This window comes from Macaca nemestrina, chromosome 17, assembly GCF_043159975.1.
Source record: "Macaca nemestrina isolate mMacNem1 chromosome 17, mMacNem.hap1, whole genome shotgun sequence".
Taxonomy (NCBI): domain Eukaryota; kingdom Metazoa; phylum Chordata; class Mammalia; order Primates; family Cercopithecidae; genus Macaca; species Macaca nemestrina.
In genome coordinates, this window is record NC_092141.1 from 58,149,990 (window position 1) to 58,170,915 (window position 20,926).

Consider the following 20,926-nt stretch of genomic DNA (forward strand, 5'->3'; position numbering starts at 1 on the left):
AGTTTAACTGAAGCGTTGAATATATACCAACCTAGTACCGGACTAATGTTTACCTTTCAGGGTTTCTTTTCAAAAGTAGGATTCTCGTGAACTTGGCCTAATTATGCACCCTTCTCTCCCTTAGCCCAACTATATGTAATTTGTAAGTAAAGTAAGGGGAGGAGTATGTAGTGATTATTTTTTCAGAGTTGGAACATTGTAACCTAGAGCATCATTGACCCACTTGACAGATAGCTGTCAGTCTCTGAAGATGTCCCCTCCCTGTAGAGTAGTGTCTGAATGTTTGATACAAGCAAACTAAAAAGGTGGGAATTCTGCTTATAATTTGGGTTGTAGATTTTGTTGAGTGTGGATTGTAGATTTTGTTGACTGATTTTGTTTACTTTTTGGAAAGTAAAATTTAGATTCATAGAAGACTTCTTCGCCCAATAGTTTTAAACTTTTTCAACATTTGATATGTGTGAAAATGAATGTGTTGTCATTCATATAGGAAATAATTCTAACGACTGGTTTATATTTTGATTTCTGTTAGTGTGATGGCATCTTATGAAGTCTATATATCATCTTCCTGGTTGTCTTTGCATTTTGAGTTAGAGGGCTTTCCATTGTATTCAGTCATTAAATTCCCAGTCACCTTTTGCTTAACTTACTAAGGTGTGTTAGAAAATAAATAAAAGTCAGCTAGTAGCTCTTAGTAGAGAGCTACTACTGTCTACTAAGAAAATCCTTGGATTTTCAGTTCACAAAATATGGGGGGAAAACATCAGATTGACAACTTTTTATTTTGTCCAGAATGGATATGAAAAGGAAATCTAGCTACTTATCACTGTCACTATCATTTAATGAAAGAAAGGGCATTTTAAACTCAAAGAAGAAAATATGTAATTTAAAATAAGGGTCAGTCATCTTCAAGAAAGAACAGGGTTCTATAGTATATGGGAATGTATATGTGTACAATATGTACTACATTATCTATGCACTAAGGAAATAATAATGCCTCTTTTTTCATGGACTTATTATAAAAACTTTGTTGCTGAACAGCATTTGGGAATAACTGGTGTAAACATGATAGCTGACTAGTCACTTTAATTTTTGTCATTTGGTTGTCCTGGCAGCTCATAGTCACAAACTTAGATTTGGTATTAAAATTTACCCTCTTGGCCAGGTGCGGTGGCTCACACCTGTAATCCCAGTACTTTGGGAGGCTGAAGCAGGTGGATCACATGAGGTCAGGAGTTCAAGACCAGCCTGGCCAACATGGTGAAACCTCGTCTCTACTAAAAATATAAAAATTAGCCAGACGTGGTGTTACATGCCTGTAGTCCCAGCTACTCGGGAGGCTGAGGCAGGAGAATTGCTTGAACCCAGGAGGCAGAGGTTGCAGTGAGCCGCGATCGTCCCACTGCACTCCAGTCTGGGCGACACAGCAAGACTCTGTCTCAAAGAAACAAACAAAAAACTACCCTCTTTTTGTACTGCCTTCCTGCTTTTGAATTTTCCCCCTAAATCAAAGTTCTGTTTTTAAATTTTATTTCCTTGTGCATACAACTTTGATTAAATGTAATCTCTCAAACCCTTTGCTTCACCTCATTTTTAAGAAGGCATTGAGACAGTTTTACTAGTCCTTTTAGATTGTTAGGAATGGAAGAACACACCCTTTGTATTAAGTGAAGGCACATTTCAAAAGTGGCTGAAGTTTCTTGGAATAAAAATGAACTACAGAATAAAAGACTTACTTAACAAAACGGAAAATTTCCCACTTTTATTAATAACCTCATTGTTTCTATTCTAACTTACATTCTTACCAGTAGAGGTATGAATTCCAGGAGGCAACAATCCTTTAATGTCTCATTTCTTTCTAGTTTCTACACTTTTGAGTTAATGACCCAGGATGACCGGTTAGTAGGCTTGTTTCCACCCTCTAAAAGCTCTTCGATTTGGAATCTTCTGTGCATCAACAAACGATGTGTTTCTCATTGAAATTCTGTTAGTATTAAAATTGTAACTCTTGTTCATTGAAACTTCCCACAAAGCACTGGAAATTCAGTAATCTTTTCTAGAATTATTTGGCCTTCTTATTTGGAAAAAACTGACAGTGGTTTTCTCATATGTACTATGCTTGGAAGGAACTCATATAATGGTTCTGTAGAAAAACAGAGCTTTCCTACCTGGGTGGTGGGGAGAAAGATATTTCGAGTTCTTTTCATCATTTAATAGGTAACCCTGATTTAGATAATATATTGATTTTCCTCTAGGCAGGAAAGGCATACCCTGAAGAGGCTTCAGTAAACATCCAGGGATTAGCGAGAGGACTTGGGAAGTCTGGAAATGAGTTGGGCTCACTTCCAAAGAAGGAGGTTGCAAGTTCCCCTAGGGCTAAGCTACGTATGATGAAAAACTCAGCAGCAGCTCTTCTCCAGTCCACACTAGACCACTGACTGCTTCTTGGGCAAGGAACTCATCAGTAACTTACAAACTTTCCTTAACCCTTCTTACCACTTTTCTTAGTTGATTTCTTGAGGCTAAACTAAACTGAGACTGTCCTTCCTCTTTGGTAAGTCTGTTTTATTCAGATGGGCAGACAGTGTCATTTTCGAGTGATGGTTGTAAAACAGTGACAGTCCAGGCTTACTTACAGTCATGGCAAATAAAAAAAGTCAAAATAAATGAATGCCGAATTTTTTCTCCCCTCTTCAAATAGAAAAGAACGTCCTATATCATTAGGAATTTTCCCATTACCTGCTGGAGATGGATTGCTTACACCTGATGCTCAGAAAGGAGGAGAGACCCCTGGATCTGAGCAATGGAAATTTCAGGAATTAAGTCAACCACGTTCTCATACCAGCCTGAAGGTAAGCTTTAAGCTGCTGAAATTGTCAGTTTACATTTCATAAACTTTCTTATCCTAATTGAAGTGCTAGACAACCACAGTATAATAAAATGTAATTGTTTATATACATTTAGTTTGTAAAATTGATTTTTAAAATTGAAAATAAGCTCTTCCCAAAGAGTGTATTTTTTACTATATTATTTCAAATTATATAGGAAAAAAAGTGAAGCATTATATCATCTTGATTTAGTATACTAATGACAAAAATTAATTTCTATTTGATTTAGGCTATATGAGTTTAGGGTAGGGTGACTAGTGAGCCTAGTTATATTAGATCTGAAAATCGCTGTTACCAGAAAGTCTTGGTTCATGTTAGAGGCTTTCCAGTTTAGCAGGGTTTCACTTACAGAAAAACAAAACAGAACAAATACACTGTTCCTTCTTTAAAACCACTTCATAGAACAATCTACAAAAATGCATTCTGTTTAGCTAAAAAGGCCTGGTGTAAATTAATTATAGATATGTTCTTGACCAAGAACTTGTCATCAAATAAGTGATAAATATAAACAATAATATATGCTAAGAGTGGATATGAACTAATAATTAACTTTTAAGAATATTTCAAGTTATGTTGTATATCTTTTAAAATGAAATATTCACAAAGATAATACTGATTATTAAAGATTTTTTGTTACCTTATAAAATCTACTCATCATGAAACAGGCCACCTGCAATGAATAGAAATGAATTACATGTATCTTATTTCCTTTTCCTGCTTTGTTTTTCTCCATAATACTTGTCATGGTCTAAGCATGTAAAGATAGTTCTTAACAATGCTTCTAAAATACTGTCATTTACTGTATTTATTTGTCTCTAGACTCCTCCCTAAGAACATGAATTCCATGAGGTTTATTTACTGCTGTATCCCCCTAGCACTTGGAAAAGTGCCTGGCACATTATAGGTACTCAGAACATGTTTGTTGAGTGAATGATTTGTTTTAGATGTTAGAAAGAATCTTTGAGGACAATATAAGTGGTCTTTTTCTCAACTCTAGAATGTAGAGGCATTCAGAATCATTCTATTGACCTTTGAAATGTGCTCAAAACAGTAAGCAGTTGGTAAATATTTGATAGCTTTTCTCCCACTGAAAAGCATTTTTAACAATAAGGGTTACCTTTTCCCCCTTCTTGCTCAATTTGTTAGAAGCTAATAGTGCTCAGTATTAGCCCACAGTGATGTTACTGGGTAACTCTCTCTCTCTTTTGTTTTGAAACGGAATCTTGCTGTGTCGCTCACGCTGGAGTGCAGTGGTGCGATCTCCACTCACTGCAACCTTGGCTCACTGCAGCCTCCTCCTCCCAGGTTCAAGCAATTCTTCTGTCTTAGCCTCCCAAGTAGCTGGAATTATAGCACCCACCACCACGCCTGGCTAATTTTTGTATTTTTAATACAGATGGAGTTTCACCATGTTGGTCAGGCTGGCCTCGAACTCCTGACCTCAGGTGATCCCCCCGCCTCAGCCTCCCAAAGTGCTGGAATTACAGGCGTGAGCCACCATGCCTGGCTGCAACTCTCTCCTTCTTTACTCCTGTACCACAGTGGGTCTTTTAGCCTTCTTGTAGGTTTAATAGATTTTCCAAAACACTCATGTCTCAATCGCCTACTTGCCATGTCCACTTTCCCAAAACAAAAGTAGGTAGGAGGGATACTTTTAGTACAAAAAAATCCCATATGGTAACTATATTTTAATTACTACCCAAAAGTGTGCCTTAAGAGATTATTATAATTCTCTTTATTTTTTAATCCACTGATAGGCTGTGCCAGAACTTTACTGACAAGTTATAAACCAATTAACAAATTACTAACAAATTATTAGTATAGACTTAAGCAGAGGAGTTTCTTGTGTCCTTCCCAGAGAGTTTCTAAAATGAAACCCTATCTCTCGCTACTTGGTCTGGACATGGAGTCACTAAATGGGATAAAGACTCAATGAATAAGGATTTCCATGAATGGGGTGGTGCTTACAAAATGGCAAAGTCTAGTTTGTAAATCATGTTACTAGTTGGGATGTACAGTATTTTATTTTTCACCTAAGCCCTTGTCGTTCACTAGTTAACTTTCTACTTCACCAGGGCTGGAAGTCAGGGGTTTAGGATTCACTTGTGGGCTATGCCACAGGTATGTCACATGCCCTGTCATTTTGGTTTCTGTGTATAACAGGAATTGGACTAGACTCTAAAATATCATTTCCCCTGAGATTGGGGATGACCTAGCCATCTTAGGGCATGTTTTGACTTCATTATGAAAAAATTGAAGGTGTAAATTATAATTAACACTAGATTTTTTTTTTTGAGACAGAGTCTCGCTCTGTCACCCAGGCTAGAGTGCAGTGGCCGCATCTCAGCTCACTGCAAGCTCCGCCTCCCGGGTCTACGCCATTCTCCTGCCTCAGCCTCCCGAGTAGCTGGGACTACAGGCGCCCGCCACCTCACCCGGCTAGTTTTTTGTATTTTTTTTAGTAGAGACGGGGTTTCACCGTATTAGCCAGGCTGGTCTCGATCTCCTGACCTTGTGATCCGCCCGTCTCGGCCTCCCAAAGTGCTGGGATTACAGGCTTCAGCCACCGCGCCCGGCCAACACTAGTTTTACTACCACAGTTTTTCTGTGAAGTAAGGTTAAGGTGAAAATGTCCTGTGAGAGAATGACAGAAAACTTTGTGACAGAAGAGGAGCAGATAAGGGGATTTGCCAGTGATTGTAAAGTTATGGCCCTTCTTTGTTGGTGTGTTACACATTTCTCACTGTGAGAGACCTGTGGTGAGTGAGGTTATAAATAATCTAATGGATTTTCTAGGAATGATGCACCTAGAAAAATGTACAAGTTCTTAAAAAGAAATATTTGTACATATTCTTGATTTATCACAATCTCATGGAGATCGACAAATAAATGAAATAATAGAACTTCAAGTATTGTTAAAGCAAGGAAAGCTAAAGAGTAATTAGTAAGGAAGGGCACTTATTTTAGGGTGTGAGAGAAAGCCTCTGGAAGATGACTTGCATCCTGGCATGGGGATGTGCAGGTGCATGGGAAGGTCTGGAGGAGTACGTGTTGAGGAAGATGAGATGGCAAATGCGAAGGCCCTGACGTGGGGAAGAACTTCATTATGTTTATATGGTGGTTTTCTCTTCATTGCACTCAGACTTTCAGTCCTACTTACTGCCCCAACGTGCCTTCTGTCAAGGGTGCCAAAAGAATCCATCTTTCCAAATCTAATGGAAAATTCTCAGTCCTCATCTTACCTTTTAGCAGCATTTATATATTTGAATATATTCAGCTTCTTGAAATACTTCCTTCAGTTTGCTTCCAGGATTCCCCCTGGCAAACACACACATATTTTCTTCACCATTCCTTCTCCATTGCTGGTTTCTCTTCTGCTTTTGGACCTCTAAATGTTGAGGTACTCCTCAGCCCTTCTCTACTTAATCTGGGTAGATCAGATTCCATGTCTGTAAATGTCATCTGTGCATCAGTGTTCACAGATTTGAATCTCCAACTCATATCCCTTCCATGGACTCTAGACCTCTGCATCTAATCGCTTTTCTTTATAGTTTCCTCACATATATATGCTTTACCTTGCCTAGATTACCACCAGTAGAAATACCCTCATTCAAGGCCAGTCCAAATATCACAGTTTACATGTAGTCTCACTAACACACTAGAGACTAACACCCTATTGATTGTCCTCAAATCGAATTTAGAGATCAGTTCAAGAAGAAAGCAGAGAAGTTATGTATTGCTTTATTAACAGGAATTTCATACCTGGAGACTTCTAGTGAAATTGATAAAAAGAAACTCCTTATGTTAAATGATCAAAGCTGTTCTGTTAAAAAGTGTATTATAAAAGTGCTACAGGCTGGACATGGTGACTCATGCCTGTAGTCTGAGTACTTTGGGAGGCCAAGGCAGGAGGATCACTGGAGTCCAGGAGTACAAAACCAGCCTGGGCAACATAGTGGGACTCCATCTCTTTTCCTTTTTTTAAAAAAAATGTTTATATATATATACACACACACACACTATATATATATATTTTTTTGTTTGTTGTTTGTTTGTTTGTTTTGAGATGGAGTCTAGCTTCATCCCCCAGGCTGGAGTGCAGTGGTGCAATCTTGGCTTATGCAACCTCTGCCTCCTGGGTTCAAGTGATTCTCCTGCTTCAGCCTCCCAAGTAGCTGGGATTACAGATGGGCACCACCATGCCTGGCTAATTTTTGTATTTTTAGTAGACGTGGGGTTTTGCCATGTTGGCCAGGCTGGTCTCGAACTCTTGACCTCAAGTGATCTGCCTGCCTTAGCCTCCCAAAGTCCTGGGGTTACAGGTGTGAGCCTCCGCGCCCGGCCTGTGTTTTATGTATTTTAAACATTTATTCCTCCGGTGTCAAGCGACTCTGTCTCTACAAAATATTTAAAAATTAGCTAGGCATGGTGGTGTGCACCTTTAGCCCCTGCTACTCAGGAGGAACAGGCAGGAAGATCAACTTGAACCTGGGAGGCTGAGGCTATAGAGAGCCATGATCATGCTACTGCACTCCAGCCTGGGTGACAGAGTAAGTCCTTGTCTCAAGAAAAATAATTAATAATAATAATGATGGGCTAAGACTGAGAGTGGACAAAATGTTAAGGTGAGACAGTTAATCTTACTGAATTATGTTCACAAAGAAGCTACAAATAAAGAAGGAATTGGAGAAGAAAAGGCCAAGTATAGCCAAGACAATCCTGAAGAACGATAAGTACAAGAACTTGAGCTACCGGGTATTAAGATTTACTATAAAGCTTAATTATTAAGGTGGTATAGTATTGCTTCATCTTCCCTTTCTCTTTCCTTTCTGCACAATTCAGTTCTAAAGCCACCAGGCAGGGCAGAGGAAGGTAAGGCTTTCCATGGTGCTTAGGAGCAGGGGTGGGGTTGTTATAACCTAAGCAAAGTTAGGAGGGTAATCCATATGGGGTAGCCTGCTGTAAAGAGTCAGGGCCCCAGCAGCATTAAGGACATCCCTGCAGGATGGCAGCCAGGCTTGGGGGTACAAGACCCTAAGCAGGATGATGAGAGCCTCCCCAAGGAGAAGTGCCAGGTATAGGGTGTCAGACCCTGAGCAGGTGAGGAAGGCAGCATCTGTGTGTGGTAGGGGGAGACGGGGCTGGAGTGGAGAAGAAAGAAGATGCATGGGGAAAGAAGGGCATTAGTGGAGGGCTGTAGTGGCAGAGAAGAGAGACCGTAAGAGACATGAGCCCTGAAAGACAAGGCACAAGGGAGTTTTAGAATGGAAGAAGATGTCAGCAGGGTCAGCGGGTGTGGGGAAGTCACATAGAATGAGGACTGAATTTGTAAATGTATAGGTGTAGATTTGAGCACTTTAAGTTGTAGGGCCAGTAACAGGAGTAACTGTAAATCATAAAAAGAGGAAATAACATGTATAGACTACCCAAAATGGTGATTGTGGTGGGAGGAGAGAAAAAGGATAACTTGAGGTAGAGATTAGCAGAGCAGAGGGAAAAGTATAGAATGGGAGAGACTGGGTTGTTGGTATGCTTACAAGAAGGGTTCAACAGAAAGAAAAGTGAAAGACAAGGGAGTGAAGAAAGATAATTGATACATCAGAATCCTAGAAGGGCAGAGGGGAAGGGATCACATATCCCAGCTACAACTCAGATCTCCCTCGTTGCTGGGACAGCTTCAGTTTTTCCTAGACTTTTGCTGTATTATTTGCAGTTACAAATCATAGTGTGGTAAATAACCAACCAAGGCCTACAAAGCAGCATGAAAATTATATGGCTGGCATACAGCATGCACACACACATATGCATGTGTATACATATGTGCTCCAAAAAAGTATTTTTTTCTTTGAAGAGCATCCTTGGTTGTTGATTATTAGTAGAATGTGACCTTTAGATCTGAGAAAAGCAATTTTAACTAACTAAACCAATTGGATGGACACCTACTTGTGAAAATTTCAGAGAGTTCTCATAAAATCACATGACTTGTAATACTTTAGTAAACTGCTGTGAGAAGCTCTTGTTAGCAGAGTTTGGTATGTAAAGCCAGTCAATGTGTGCTGCATTCTTCAGGGGATGTGCTTAGCATGCAGAACAGGAAATGTCTAAACAGAGCCAGCATTCTTGTTGAGAGAATTTTCCATCCTCCTCCATTTGTGGTTAAGTTCTGAAATTATTCCTATTTGTTTAGTTTCCACAAGCTTTAACCTCTATAGTAGTTAAATCATATCTATTGTTATTTACAATTCCTATTATAAAATGCATGTGTAATTTAAAAAGTTAAAGCTCACAGTTTTAAGTAACTTCTTTGAAGTAATTTTAGACTTACAGAAAAGTTGCAAAAATAGTACAGCGTTCCATATACCCTTCACCCAGCATCCCCTGACATTAACCATAATACAGTCATCGAAGCTATGAAATTAACATTGGTACAATACTGTTAGGTAAACCTGTATTCGAGTTTTACCAGTTTTTCCACTAATATCCTTTTTCCCTTCCAGAATCCAGCCCAGGATCCTACATTGCTTTTTTTAAAGAAAATTTTTATTACAGACAGTGCCTCACTAGGTTGCCCAGATTGGTCTCGAACTCCTGGCCTGAGGTGATCCTGCTGTCTCAGCCTGCCAAAGTGCAGGGCTTATAGGCATAAGCTACCACACCTGGCTTCCACATTGCGTTTACACATTATGTCTCCCCAGTCTTCCCAGCGTGTAACAGTTCCTCAGTCTTGTCTTGTCTTTCAGGACCTTGAGATTTTTGAAGAGTACTGGTTAGTTGTTTTGTAGAGTGTCTCTCCATTTGGGCTTCTCTGATTTCTCATTATTAGATTGAGGTTATGTATTTTTGGTGAGAATACAACAGAATCTAGCGTCTTGGTGTAGATATACTTTGAGACTATGTAGATATCCTGTTTCTGTTCAAACTTTCATTCACTGATTTTAGCATCCACAGTGGATTTTGCCTACAACAATTATTAGTAAAATATTGCTAATAGTTATTTTCTGTTTTCTTCATTCTACATTTATTAATTGGAATTCTTCTATCAGGGAGAGTTGTCTTCTTCCCCCCTTCCCTCCATTCCAGTTTGGATTCAATGGAGATTGTATATATGTGTGTATATACACACACACACACATACATACATATACACACATATATGTATATATTTTATTCTGTGGGCTATGCAAACCTATCATTTCTTTGGGTTCTCAAATTATTCTAGCTTTGGACATTGAGAGCTCTTGCAGGATGGCTCCTGTGCTCTTTTGGCATACCCCATCCTTTTTGAGTGCTTTCTTCCTTATTGGCACCATAAGATGTTCCAAGCTGTTTTATTTTCCCTGCCCCACTCTTAAAAATTAGACTACTTCTCAGAGGAACTCTGGCACATTTTTTGGGAGAAAGGTATTTAGGAACCAAGATCTAGGCACTATTCATTCTTTTATTTCTGGTTTGGGCTTTTCCATTAGTTTATACCTCCTTTATAGAATTTTGTATTAGTGTACATACTAGGGTAAAATAAAAGTAGAGTTTTAAGAAAAAATGGATTATGTGTTATAATATTTCATATTGTTTTTGCTTTTGACAGTGGATAAGGAATTTGTTCTATAAACTCAATTTTTGCTTATAAGCTTTTTTCCCTCACATATATCTTCACGTGATAACTTTAGGAACCACCCATAGGTGACTGTTAGGATTCGAAGGAAAAGAAGGGTAAAGATTTTATTGTGTTGTTTGTTGACCAAGATGCCTATTATGTATGTTGAGACTGGAAACTGGTAAAAATGTAAATAAGCAGTGCTTTCAAAATGATGGTGTTTAAATATTGTATTTTAAATGTGACTTCATCTGAGGTAATTGGCACTTAGGTATTTATTAATACTTATGTTTAGGCTGGGTGTGGTGGCTCACGCCTGTAATCCCAGCACTCTGGGAGGCCAAGGCAGGTGGATCATCTGAGGTCAAGAGTTCGAGACCAGCCTAGCCAACATGGCGAAACCCTGTCTCTAATAAAAATACAAAAATTAGCTGGGCATGGTGGCACACGCCTCTAGTCCCAGCTACTCAGGAGGCTGAGGAAGAAGAATCACTTGAACCCAGGAGGCAGAGGTTGCAGTGAGCCAAGATCGTGCCACTGCACTCCAGCCTGGGTGACAGAGCGAGATTCCATCTCCAAAAAAAAAAAAAAAAAAAACAAACTTATGTTTACTGTTTAAACAAACTTTTTTTTTTTTTTTTTTTTTTTTTTTTTTTTTTTTTTTTGAGACGGAGTCTCGCTGTGTCTCCCAGGCTGGAGTGCAGTGGCGTGATCTCGGCTCACTGCAAGCTCCGCCTCCTGGGTTCACGCCATTCTCCCGCCTCAGCCTCCCAAGTAGCTGAGACTACAGGCGCCCGCCACCACGCCTGGCTAGTTTTTTGTATTTTTAGTAGAGACGGGGTTTCACCATGTTAGCCAGGATAGTCTCGATCTGCTGACCTCGTGATCCACCCGCCTCGGCCTCCCAAAGTGCTGGGATTACAGGCTTGAGCCACCGCGCCCGGCCTAAACAAACTTTTAGAATAGAAGAAGTTGTTTAACATATTTTCTACTGAAAAAATTACCTTTTTCACTTAAAAAACTTTATTGATGCTCACTGCATTAGGCACAATGCCATGTACTAGAAATGTTGTTAAGGTGCTCAGAGGTCCAAATATTTTCTAAAACAGGCCTTTATATTTCTTTTAAAAAGTTATTTTAGGCCAGGCGCAGTGGCTCACGCCTGTAGTCCCTGCACTTTGGGAGGCCGAGGCGTGTGGATCATGAGGTCAGGAGATTGAGACCATCCTGGCTAACATGGTGAAACCCCGTCTCCACTAAAAATACAAAAATTAGCTGGGCATGGCCGCGGGCGCCTGTAGTCCCAGCTACTCAGGAGGCTGAGGCAGGAGAATGGTGTGAACCCGGGAGGTGGAAGTTGCAGTAGGCCGAGATTATCCAGCCTGGGCGACAGAGCGAGACTCTGTCTCAACAAAAGAGAAAAAAAGAAAATAGTTATTTTACTACTCAGGAGGCTGAGGTGAGAAAACTGCTTGAAGCCAGGAGTTCCAGGTTGCAGTGCACTATAATGGTGCCTGTGAATAGCCATGGCATTCCAGCCTGGGCAATATAGCAAGATCCTGTGTCTAAAAAATTTATATTAATTCAGTTTCACAATTTTTAGTAATACTGAATAATATAGAGTAGGAATGGGAAATTTCTTCAACCCTAAATTTCATTTTTCCCCCATCATTGTAAATAGTTGATGAATCCTTGGCCTTTTCCTTTACAGGTGCACATAGATATAATGTCTTTTTAAGATAAGTGGGTTTATAAGTATTTTCCTGCTGCTTGATTTTTTTTTTTTATTTAATGACATATCTTGACGATCTTTCTATTTTATATAGAGAGAGCTACCCAAGTTTTTACCTGGTTTTGATGAAGGGAATGATTAAAGATTATGAGAATCCAGAATCAGAGATCATATAAATAAACATTAAGTGCTCTTGCCACCAAAAACAAGTATGACGTGCTAGATGTGTTTATTGGCTTGAATGTGGTGATTGTTTCACAATATGTATTTTAAAAATCACCTTAACTGCATACTGTATTTGTCAGTTATATCTTAATAAAGCTAGGGGGAATAAAACCACGTCTATTAAAGAAGAGGCAGTCTGGTTTCCTGTAAAGTGAATCATGCCTTGCTAATCTGTGTATTTTTTGTTTTTTATCTTGTTGAGATGGAGTTTTGCTCTTGTTGCCCAGGCTGTAGTGCAACGGTGTGATCTTGGCTCACTGCAACCTCCACCTCCTGGGTTCAAGCGATTCTCCTGCCTCAGCCTCCAGAGCAGCTGGGATTACAGGCGCCCACTACCACGCCTGGCTAGTTTTGTATTTTTAGTAGAGACGAGTTTTCTCCATGCTGGTCAGGCTGGTCTCGGACTCCCGACCTCAGGTGATCCACCTGCCTTGGCTTTCCAAAGTGCTGGGATTACAGGTGTGAGCCACTGCGGCCAGCCTAATCTGTGTATTTTTAAGGGCATAACTGAGAGCTAGCAGCATTTCAAGAAGACTTTGATGAATTTCCAGACCAAGAGTATTTAAAACTGTTGCTTTGTATTTAAGAGAAACACATCCATCTCATAGAGGGAAAATGTATAGATGGAAATAAAGAATATGAATAAATAGATTTTTATGAAAAAGGATTTGGGACTGGGCACGTGGCTCATGCCTGTAATCCTAGCACTTTGGGAGGCCAAGGAAGGTGGATCACTTGAGCTCAGGATTTCGAGACCGGCCTGGGCAACAAGGCGTGACCAAATCTCTACTAAAAATACAACAATTTATCTAGGCATGGTGGGGTACACCTGTAGTCCCAGCTACTTGGGAGGCTGAGGTGGGAGAATCACCTGAACCCTGCGAAGTTGAGGCTGCAGTGAGCCGTGATCGTGTCCCTGCACTCCAGCCTGGACGACAGGAGTGAGACCCTATCTCAAAAAAAAAGAAAAAGGATTTGGATTTTGGTGATCTTTTGATCATTAGTGTTATCTAACTAATTCAGAAATGATCGAAGGAGGTGTGATAAACATTTCTGAGTATGCTGCACTGGAATATTGGTATGTTAAATAGTCAAAGGGACTGGACTGGAATAAACATCAAGAAGATTTCATAAGGTAGTGGAAGTAGAAAAAAAAGGTTAAATAATGAGCTGCATGTCGATAAGACATTGATCCAAGTGGTGGCTTCTGAACCATGATATTACTTCAACTAGAGTGTTAAAGTCAGCTTAAGTCAAAAGAAAACAAAGCCTCCAAGCCCTCATTTTAAACACAGTAGATAATAGATGAATCTTGTATCCTGGGAGATAGTACAAGCCAAAGATACAGCTATGTTAAAACCTAGTAAACACGTAATTTTTTTCTCTTTTATAATCTTCCCTCTTCCTAGGTCAGCAATAGTCCTGAACCTCAGAAGGCTGTAGAACAGGAGGTGAGAATGGTGCTTCTTAACATTTTGCAAAAAGTACACTAAAGTGATTAACTATTGATTACTTCCTCAACTGCTATTCTCAATACATCAGATGCTCAGTTTGGAAGACTATTGTTGTAATTCACTGAAATATAAAACTATTTCCACTATAGTGGTTGTCAGGGCTTTACTGTAATCTGTAATTTATTCCTTCCCCAAAGAAAGCATTTTTAAATAAAGGAAAGAAAATATAAGTAAATTCTGTGAAATTCAACCTGTTTCCATTTATCCAGCTCTATGTAATGGTATACTTTCCAGAAATACCTTCCTCAGGGCATAATGTTTATAACTTGTATGTGTCCTGGATGTGGCCTAGTGTGTCATCTTACCGTGGACTGCTTCCTTAGTTTGATAGAGTTCTTCATCTCCAGTCAGGGCACCATCCAGCTTTATTCATCAAACATCTGTTAAGAGCCTACTACAGACCAGGCGCGGTGGCTCATGCCTGAAATCCCAAACACTCTGGGAGACCGAGGCAGATGGATCACTTGATCAGGAGTTCAAGACCAGCCTGGCCAATATGATGAAACCTTGTCTTTACTAAAAATACAAAAATTAGCCGAGCGTGGTGGCAGACGCCTGTAATCCCAGCTACTCAGGAGGCTGAGGCAAGAGAATTGCTTGAACCAAGGAGGTGGAGGTTGCAGTGAGCTAAGGTGGTGCCACTGCCCTCCAGCCTGGGCAACACAGCGAGACTCCATCTCAAAAAAAAAAAAGAAAGAAAAATAGCCTGCTACGTGTCAGGCTTGATATGCTGGGCACTGGGGATAACAAGATATCTGTGACTTTCTCTTATGTGCTAGGTCAGGGGTTGACCTGGGTTCATGGAAGCCCTCTAGCATCAACAGTGCAAAAGTATCCTGTTACTTCGAAATATACTCAGTGTTAGGACATTCATACCTTTCCTTTAATAATTTGAATTCTCTTGAAGCTACCATTCTATTTACACTTAGATGGATTTGACCGAAATGTGAGTATCTAGAGTTAAGGTTTTTAGTGTTTCCTTTGGGTCACAGACTCTTAGGAACCAAATTATTTGAAACTCTCCAGAAGAATGCATGTACGCACCATTTTGTAACTTTTTTATGTCACATAGCTGTAAATAAAAAGAATTTTAAGAACCAATGCTTTAGAGACTTACTTTTACTTGGGGAGAAAGAAATGTAGGTCTAAAATTATAATTGTCTTGATAGTGAGGGATCCTATGTGGGGCTAGTTGCTTGTTTGTAATTTTGTCTTTATTTTCATTTTGCTTAAAATCCTCAAATATAAGAGACAGACTTACATAGCAGAGTTGCTTGCCTATTATATAGCTTATTTCAGAAGTTAGGCTACTCAGGAAAACACTACATTGGCATGTAGTGTCTATAAGTTGAACCGAATGGGATAATTTGTTTTTTCTAGTTGTAAACATCGTTTATAGTCTGTTAGAAAATAGTTATGCTGCAAAGCCAGATAATACGTGATATATATATTCTATATAGCACTAAACACGGTGCATTTGGTAAATGGAACAAATGAAAATATTTTGAAGAGCTTATAGATTTTTAGCCTTATATCTAAAACCCATAAGAAAAGGGCACAAAGACTAGATTGCTTTTACTGCAGTATCTCAAGTAAAACTAAAAGTAATGACATTTATTTTGTGTGTGTGGTAAAAACACGTAAAAATTACCATCTTATGAGCTCTGATGTGGTCTCTACAGGGAGAAAAAATGACCATTTTAACCATTTTTAAGTATACAGTTAGTGTAAGTATAAGTAGTGTAAGTATACAGTTCAATAGTGTTATGTATATTCATATTATTGTAAAACAGCACCAGAGCTTTTTCATCTTGCAAATCTAAAACTCTACACTTATTAAATAATAACTTCCTTTCCAACTCCTCTGGCCCCTGGAAACTACCATTTTACTTTCTGTTTCTATTAATTCTATGTCACATATTAAATACTGCACATAAATAGAATCATGTAGTATTTGTCTTTTTGAGGCTGGCTTATTTCATTTAGCGTAATGTCCTCAAGGTTCATTCATGTTATAGCATGTGACAGAATTCCCTTCCTTTTTAAGGCTGAGTAGTATTTGATTGTATGTGTACACCACGTTTTGTTTATTTATTTGTTAATAGACATTTGGGTTGGTTTCACCTTATGGCTGTTATGAATAATTCTTTTATGAATATATACCCGGAAGTGAGATTGCTGGACAACATGGTAGTTCTATTTTTAATGTTTTTAGCAACTTTCTTACTGTTTTCCAGAGTGGTTGCATCATTTTACAATCCTACCCACTATGCACAAATGTCTAATGTATTCATATCCTCTTTTTCTTGATAGTAGTCATCCTGATGGGGGTCAGGTGATGATAACTTATTGTGGTTTTGATTTGCATTTCTCCAATAATTAGTGGTGTTGATCATCATTGTATATGCTTCTTGGCCATTTGTGTTACATCTTTTGTTTTTCAAAGCACAATTTAAATATGCACGGACATGCCATTGTTTTATATGTACTTCCAAATCTTGTACTAGCTTTTTGTGAACATTCTCTAGTGACATGTACACCTACGATGTGGCAGTTCCCTAAAGGCTCTAAAGGGGGAAATGGGGCTATAAAATAAGTATGTTAGAAAGAGACTTGACAACTGTGTAAGTCTCCATGTTTGACACCACTCATGCCATTGAAAAAGATATCTTAATGATGTCAGACAATAGGATTTGATAGGCCAGTGGTCATTTGCAGTCAAGAGTATTAGCCAAAACAGCACAACCTGGCATGTGACCTGTAAAGTCTAATGTAAAATAGGAATTTGCAGTCTCAAGAAGCCACAGATTGAGTGTGAAATAATAGCATGCAACTCCCCTGGAACTTTATGTTGAATGATTCGTAATAAATGCTTTTCAGTTAGGACCTCTTAAGAATTTTCCCTTGTTTGCATGCATAGTCATGTGTCACTTAACAACAGAGATACATTCTGAGAAATGCGTAGTTAGGTGATTTTGTTGTAGGAACATCACAGAGTGAATTTACACAAACCTAGACGGTATAGCTTATTACACACCTAAACTATATGGTATGGCCTATTGCTCTTAGGCTGCAACCTGTACAGCATGTACTGAATACTGTAGGCAGTTGTAACACAATGGTAAGTATTTTGTGTACCTAAACATAGAAAACATACAATAAAAAAAATATGAAATATTTAAAATGGTTTACCTCTATAGGGCACTTACTATGGATGGAGTTTGCAGGACTGCAAATTGCTCTTGGTGAGTCAGTGAGTGAGCAGTGAGTGAAGATGAAAGCCTAGAGCATTACTGGACACTATTGCAGACTTTATAAAATGCTGTCCACTTAAACTATACTACATTAATTTTTTCTTCAATAATAAATTAACCTTAGCTTACTATAACTTATTTACTTTATAAACTTTAAAAATTCTTTTTACCATTTTGACTTTTTTGTAATAATGTTTAGCTTAAAACACAAACACATTGTATAGCTCTATGAAAATATTTTCTTTATGTCTTTATTCTGTAAGCTTTTGTCTATTTATTTATTTTTTGCTTTTTAAACTTTTCTGTCAAAAACCAAAACACACACATATTATTAGCCTTGGCCTACACGAGGTCAGGATCATCAATGTCAGTATCTTCCACCTCCACATCTTGTCCCACTGGAAAATTTTCAGGGGCAGTGACACACACGGAGCTGTCACCTCCTGTGATGACAATGCCTTCTTCTAGGTTACTTCTGCAGCACCCACCTGAGGCTGTTTTATAGTTAACTTTATTATTATTTTTAAGTAGAAGGAGAAGTATACTTTAAAATAACAATGAAAATTGTAGTACATACATAAACCAGTAACATAATTGTTTATCAAGTATTATGTATGGTATACAATTGTATATACTATACTTTTATACACCTGGCAGTGTAGTAGTTTTGTTAACACCCTGGGATATTATGGCAGTTGCAACATCACTGGGCAACATGAATTTTTCAGCTTCATTTTAATCTCATGGGACCACCACCATATATGCTGTATGCTGTCTATTATTGACCAAAACGTCATTATGCAGATATGGTACATGATTGTATTATCTTGTGAGCGTACTGTTGACCAAAAGTATATTTTAATTTTTAACACGTTGATGATTTTTTTTTTTTTTTTTGGAAAAAAGGTTTTGCTCTGTTGCCCAGGCTGGGTGCAGTGGTATGATCTTGGCTCACTGCAACCTCCACCCCCTTCTGGATTCATTTGCAGTCAAGAGTATTAGCTGCCTCAGCTGCCCAGGTAGCTGGGACTATGGGCATATGCCACTATGCCCAGCTAATTTTTGTATTTTTAGTAGAGACGAGGATTCACCATGTTGGCCAGGCTGATCTCGAACCTCTGGCCTCAAGTGATCCCTTGGCCTACCAAAGGGCTGTGATTACACACATGAGCCACTGTGCTTAGCCTCATTCTATCTTTAGTTGGAGGCAGTTAGTGAGGTGTAATACAAGAATATTGTACTACTGGCCAAATGCTGTGTCCGATTTCCCATCTAAGTGCTTTTCTGCTAATCTTAGAAAGTTGATGTCACCACTGCCTGGGATACCAAGAAGAAAGGCCTCTTTCAAAAATGGTTTCCCGGCTGGGCACAGTGGCTCACATCTGTAAACCCAGCACTTTGGGAGGCTGAGGCAGGTGGATCACCTGAGGTCAGGAGTTCGAGACCAGCCTGACCAACATGGAGAAACCCTGTCTCTATTAAAAATACAAAATTAGCTGGGCATGGTGGTGCGTGCCTGTAATCCCAGCTACTCGGAAGGCTGAAGCTCACTTGAACCCAGAAGGCAGAGGTTGTGGTGAGTCGAGATTGCGCCATTGCACTACAGCCTGGGCAACGAGCAAAACTCCATCTCAAAAAAAAAAGAAAAGAAAAGAAAAAGAAAATGGCCCACCCCCTAAAATCAGAGCTTTTCCCTTCTCAGCTCTCATGCTGTATCTCTGGGATCTAGTTGTCAGAAGTATGGCCCACACAGTGAGCTATTTTAAAGAGTGTAAAATATTTTTATATGGTAAATATAAAAGGGAAGTAAGTTACGTAGAAGCAAATTTCATGTTATTTGGATAGTCTAGGATAAATTTAAAACATAATTTTCTTCTAAGTAGATCCTGATTAACCACTTCCTTGTAGCCTGAAACCTTGGGATTGCTGAGGTATCAGGTCCGTTTCCTGTTTTAGGTTCAGCTCTCTCCTGGTTATTTTCTTTCTTTTTGTTTTTTTCTTTTCACCCCATGATATCTAGACTGTCTCCTGGTTATTTTATTGCATGACCCCAGATCCACAAGTGAATTTGGAAAGTGGGCCTTTGCTATACTTTTTATGTTGTGAACTTTTAAATTACTAAGTACAATTTTTTCTAAGGTGAAAATAACCTGCCTTTTGTGGGGAGTGGGAGACTGCAATAATAAGGAGGAAGAAGAAATAATTTCTCTGTATTTAAGAGGTAAATGACAATTCCAAGATTGACCTCAAATTATTTATTTTTGACACAGTTTCAAAGGCATATCACTTGCTCGTATAGATGAACTCAGTATTCTCTAGGGCTTTCTGAATCCGTAGTCTTAATCGGTTTTAAGTGTTTTCATCAACACTGTTTATCAGAAATACAAACTGTTTATTTTATATTTTTAAATGTGTGTTACGTTTGAAACCTTTAAAGAATGGGAATTCATGTACATGATAACATGGGCTCAATCTCAGTTCACTGCAGCCTCTGCCTCCTGGATTCAAGCAATTCTTATGCCTTAGCCTTCCTCGTAGCTGGGACTAAAGGCATGCACCACCATGCTGGGCTAATTTTTGGCATTTTTAGTAGAGACAGTGTTTCACCAGGTTTCCCAGGCTGTTCTCAAACTCGTGGGCTCAGGTGATATGCCCACCTCAATCTCTCAAAGTGCTGGGATTACGGGCATGAGCCGACCATGCACAGCCAAATACTACTTATGTTTTAATAGAGTATATATCAAAGCAAAGACAATGCAAATGGTGCTCAGAGGGACTTGTAGTTTTTTGCACTATCAGCCTCTTTGGCTCCAGAGGTATTAAATACTGTCAGTTTTTTTTTTTTTTTTTTTTTTTTTAAATACTGTCAGTCTTTTTGACTCAACTGCAAACAAATGAATTTGCTGGAATTAGTAGGTTTCTATCAGATACTTTTATATTGGGTGCCAGTTACCAGTTAAAGAAAATAGTTAGCAATTTTTTTTTTTTTTTTTTTTTTGAGACGGAGTCTTGCCCTTTCATCAGGCTGGAGTACAGTGGCGCAATCTTGACTCACTGCAACCTCCGCCTCCTGGGTTCAAGTGATTCTCCTGCCTCTCAGCCTCCCGAGTACCTGGGATTACTGGCATGTGTCACCATGCCTGGCTAATTTTTTTATTTTTAGTAGAGACAGGGCTTCCACGTGTTGGCCAAGCTGGTCTGGAACTCCTGACCTCAACTAATCCACCTGTCTTGGCCTCCCAAAGTGCTGGGATTACAGGCGTGAGCCACTGCACCTGGCTAATTTTTTTTTTTTTTTTTTTTTTTTTTTGAGATGAAGTCTCGCTCTGTCGCCCAAACCGGAGTTCAGTGGTGCAATCTCAGCTCACTGAAACCTCTGCCTCACGGGTTCAAGCGATTCTCCTGCCTCAGCCCTTTTTATTGTGTTGTAGTAAGAACATTTAATATGAGATCTACCTTCTAAAATTTTTAAATGTACAATACATTATTACTGTTTTATGTGGTGGGATCTTGCTGTGTTGCCCAGGCCATTCAAGCACTTCTTGTGCCTCAGCCTCCAAAGTAGCTGGGATTACAGGCATGCCTGAAGTATGCAAGTAAGAAGTACTCTTTTTTTTTTTTTTTTTTTTTTGAGACGGAGTCTTACTCTTGTCACCCAGGCTGGAGTGCAATGGTGCAATCTTGGCTCTCTGCAATCTCTGCCTCCTGGGTTCAAGTGA

At 39.1% G+C, this 20,926-nt stretch overlaps 1 protein-coding gene across 7 annotated transcripts in view; it reads left to right on the forward strand.

The window, feature by feature from the left end:
* LOC105472399 (sperm associated antigen 9) overlaps positions 1–20,926 on the forward strand; it is a 165,851-nt gene that overhangs the window by 82,086 nt on the left and 62,839 nt on the right. For 4 of the 7 annotated variants that reach the window (XM_011725622.3, XM_011725619.3, XM_011725627.3 and 1 more), the window contains one exon: positions 2,702–2,852. In XM_011725622.3, coding sequence (XP_011723924.1) covers positions 2,702–2,852 — 151 coding nt within the window. Of the gene's footprint in view, positions 1–2,701; positions 2,853–13,848; positions 13,891–20,926 lie in introns of all 7 variants that reach the window. The other 3 variants (XM_011725618.3, XM_011725612.3, XM_071082952.1) reach the window with 1 other exon arrangement.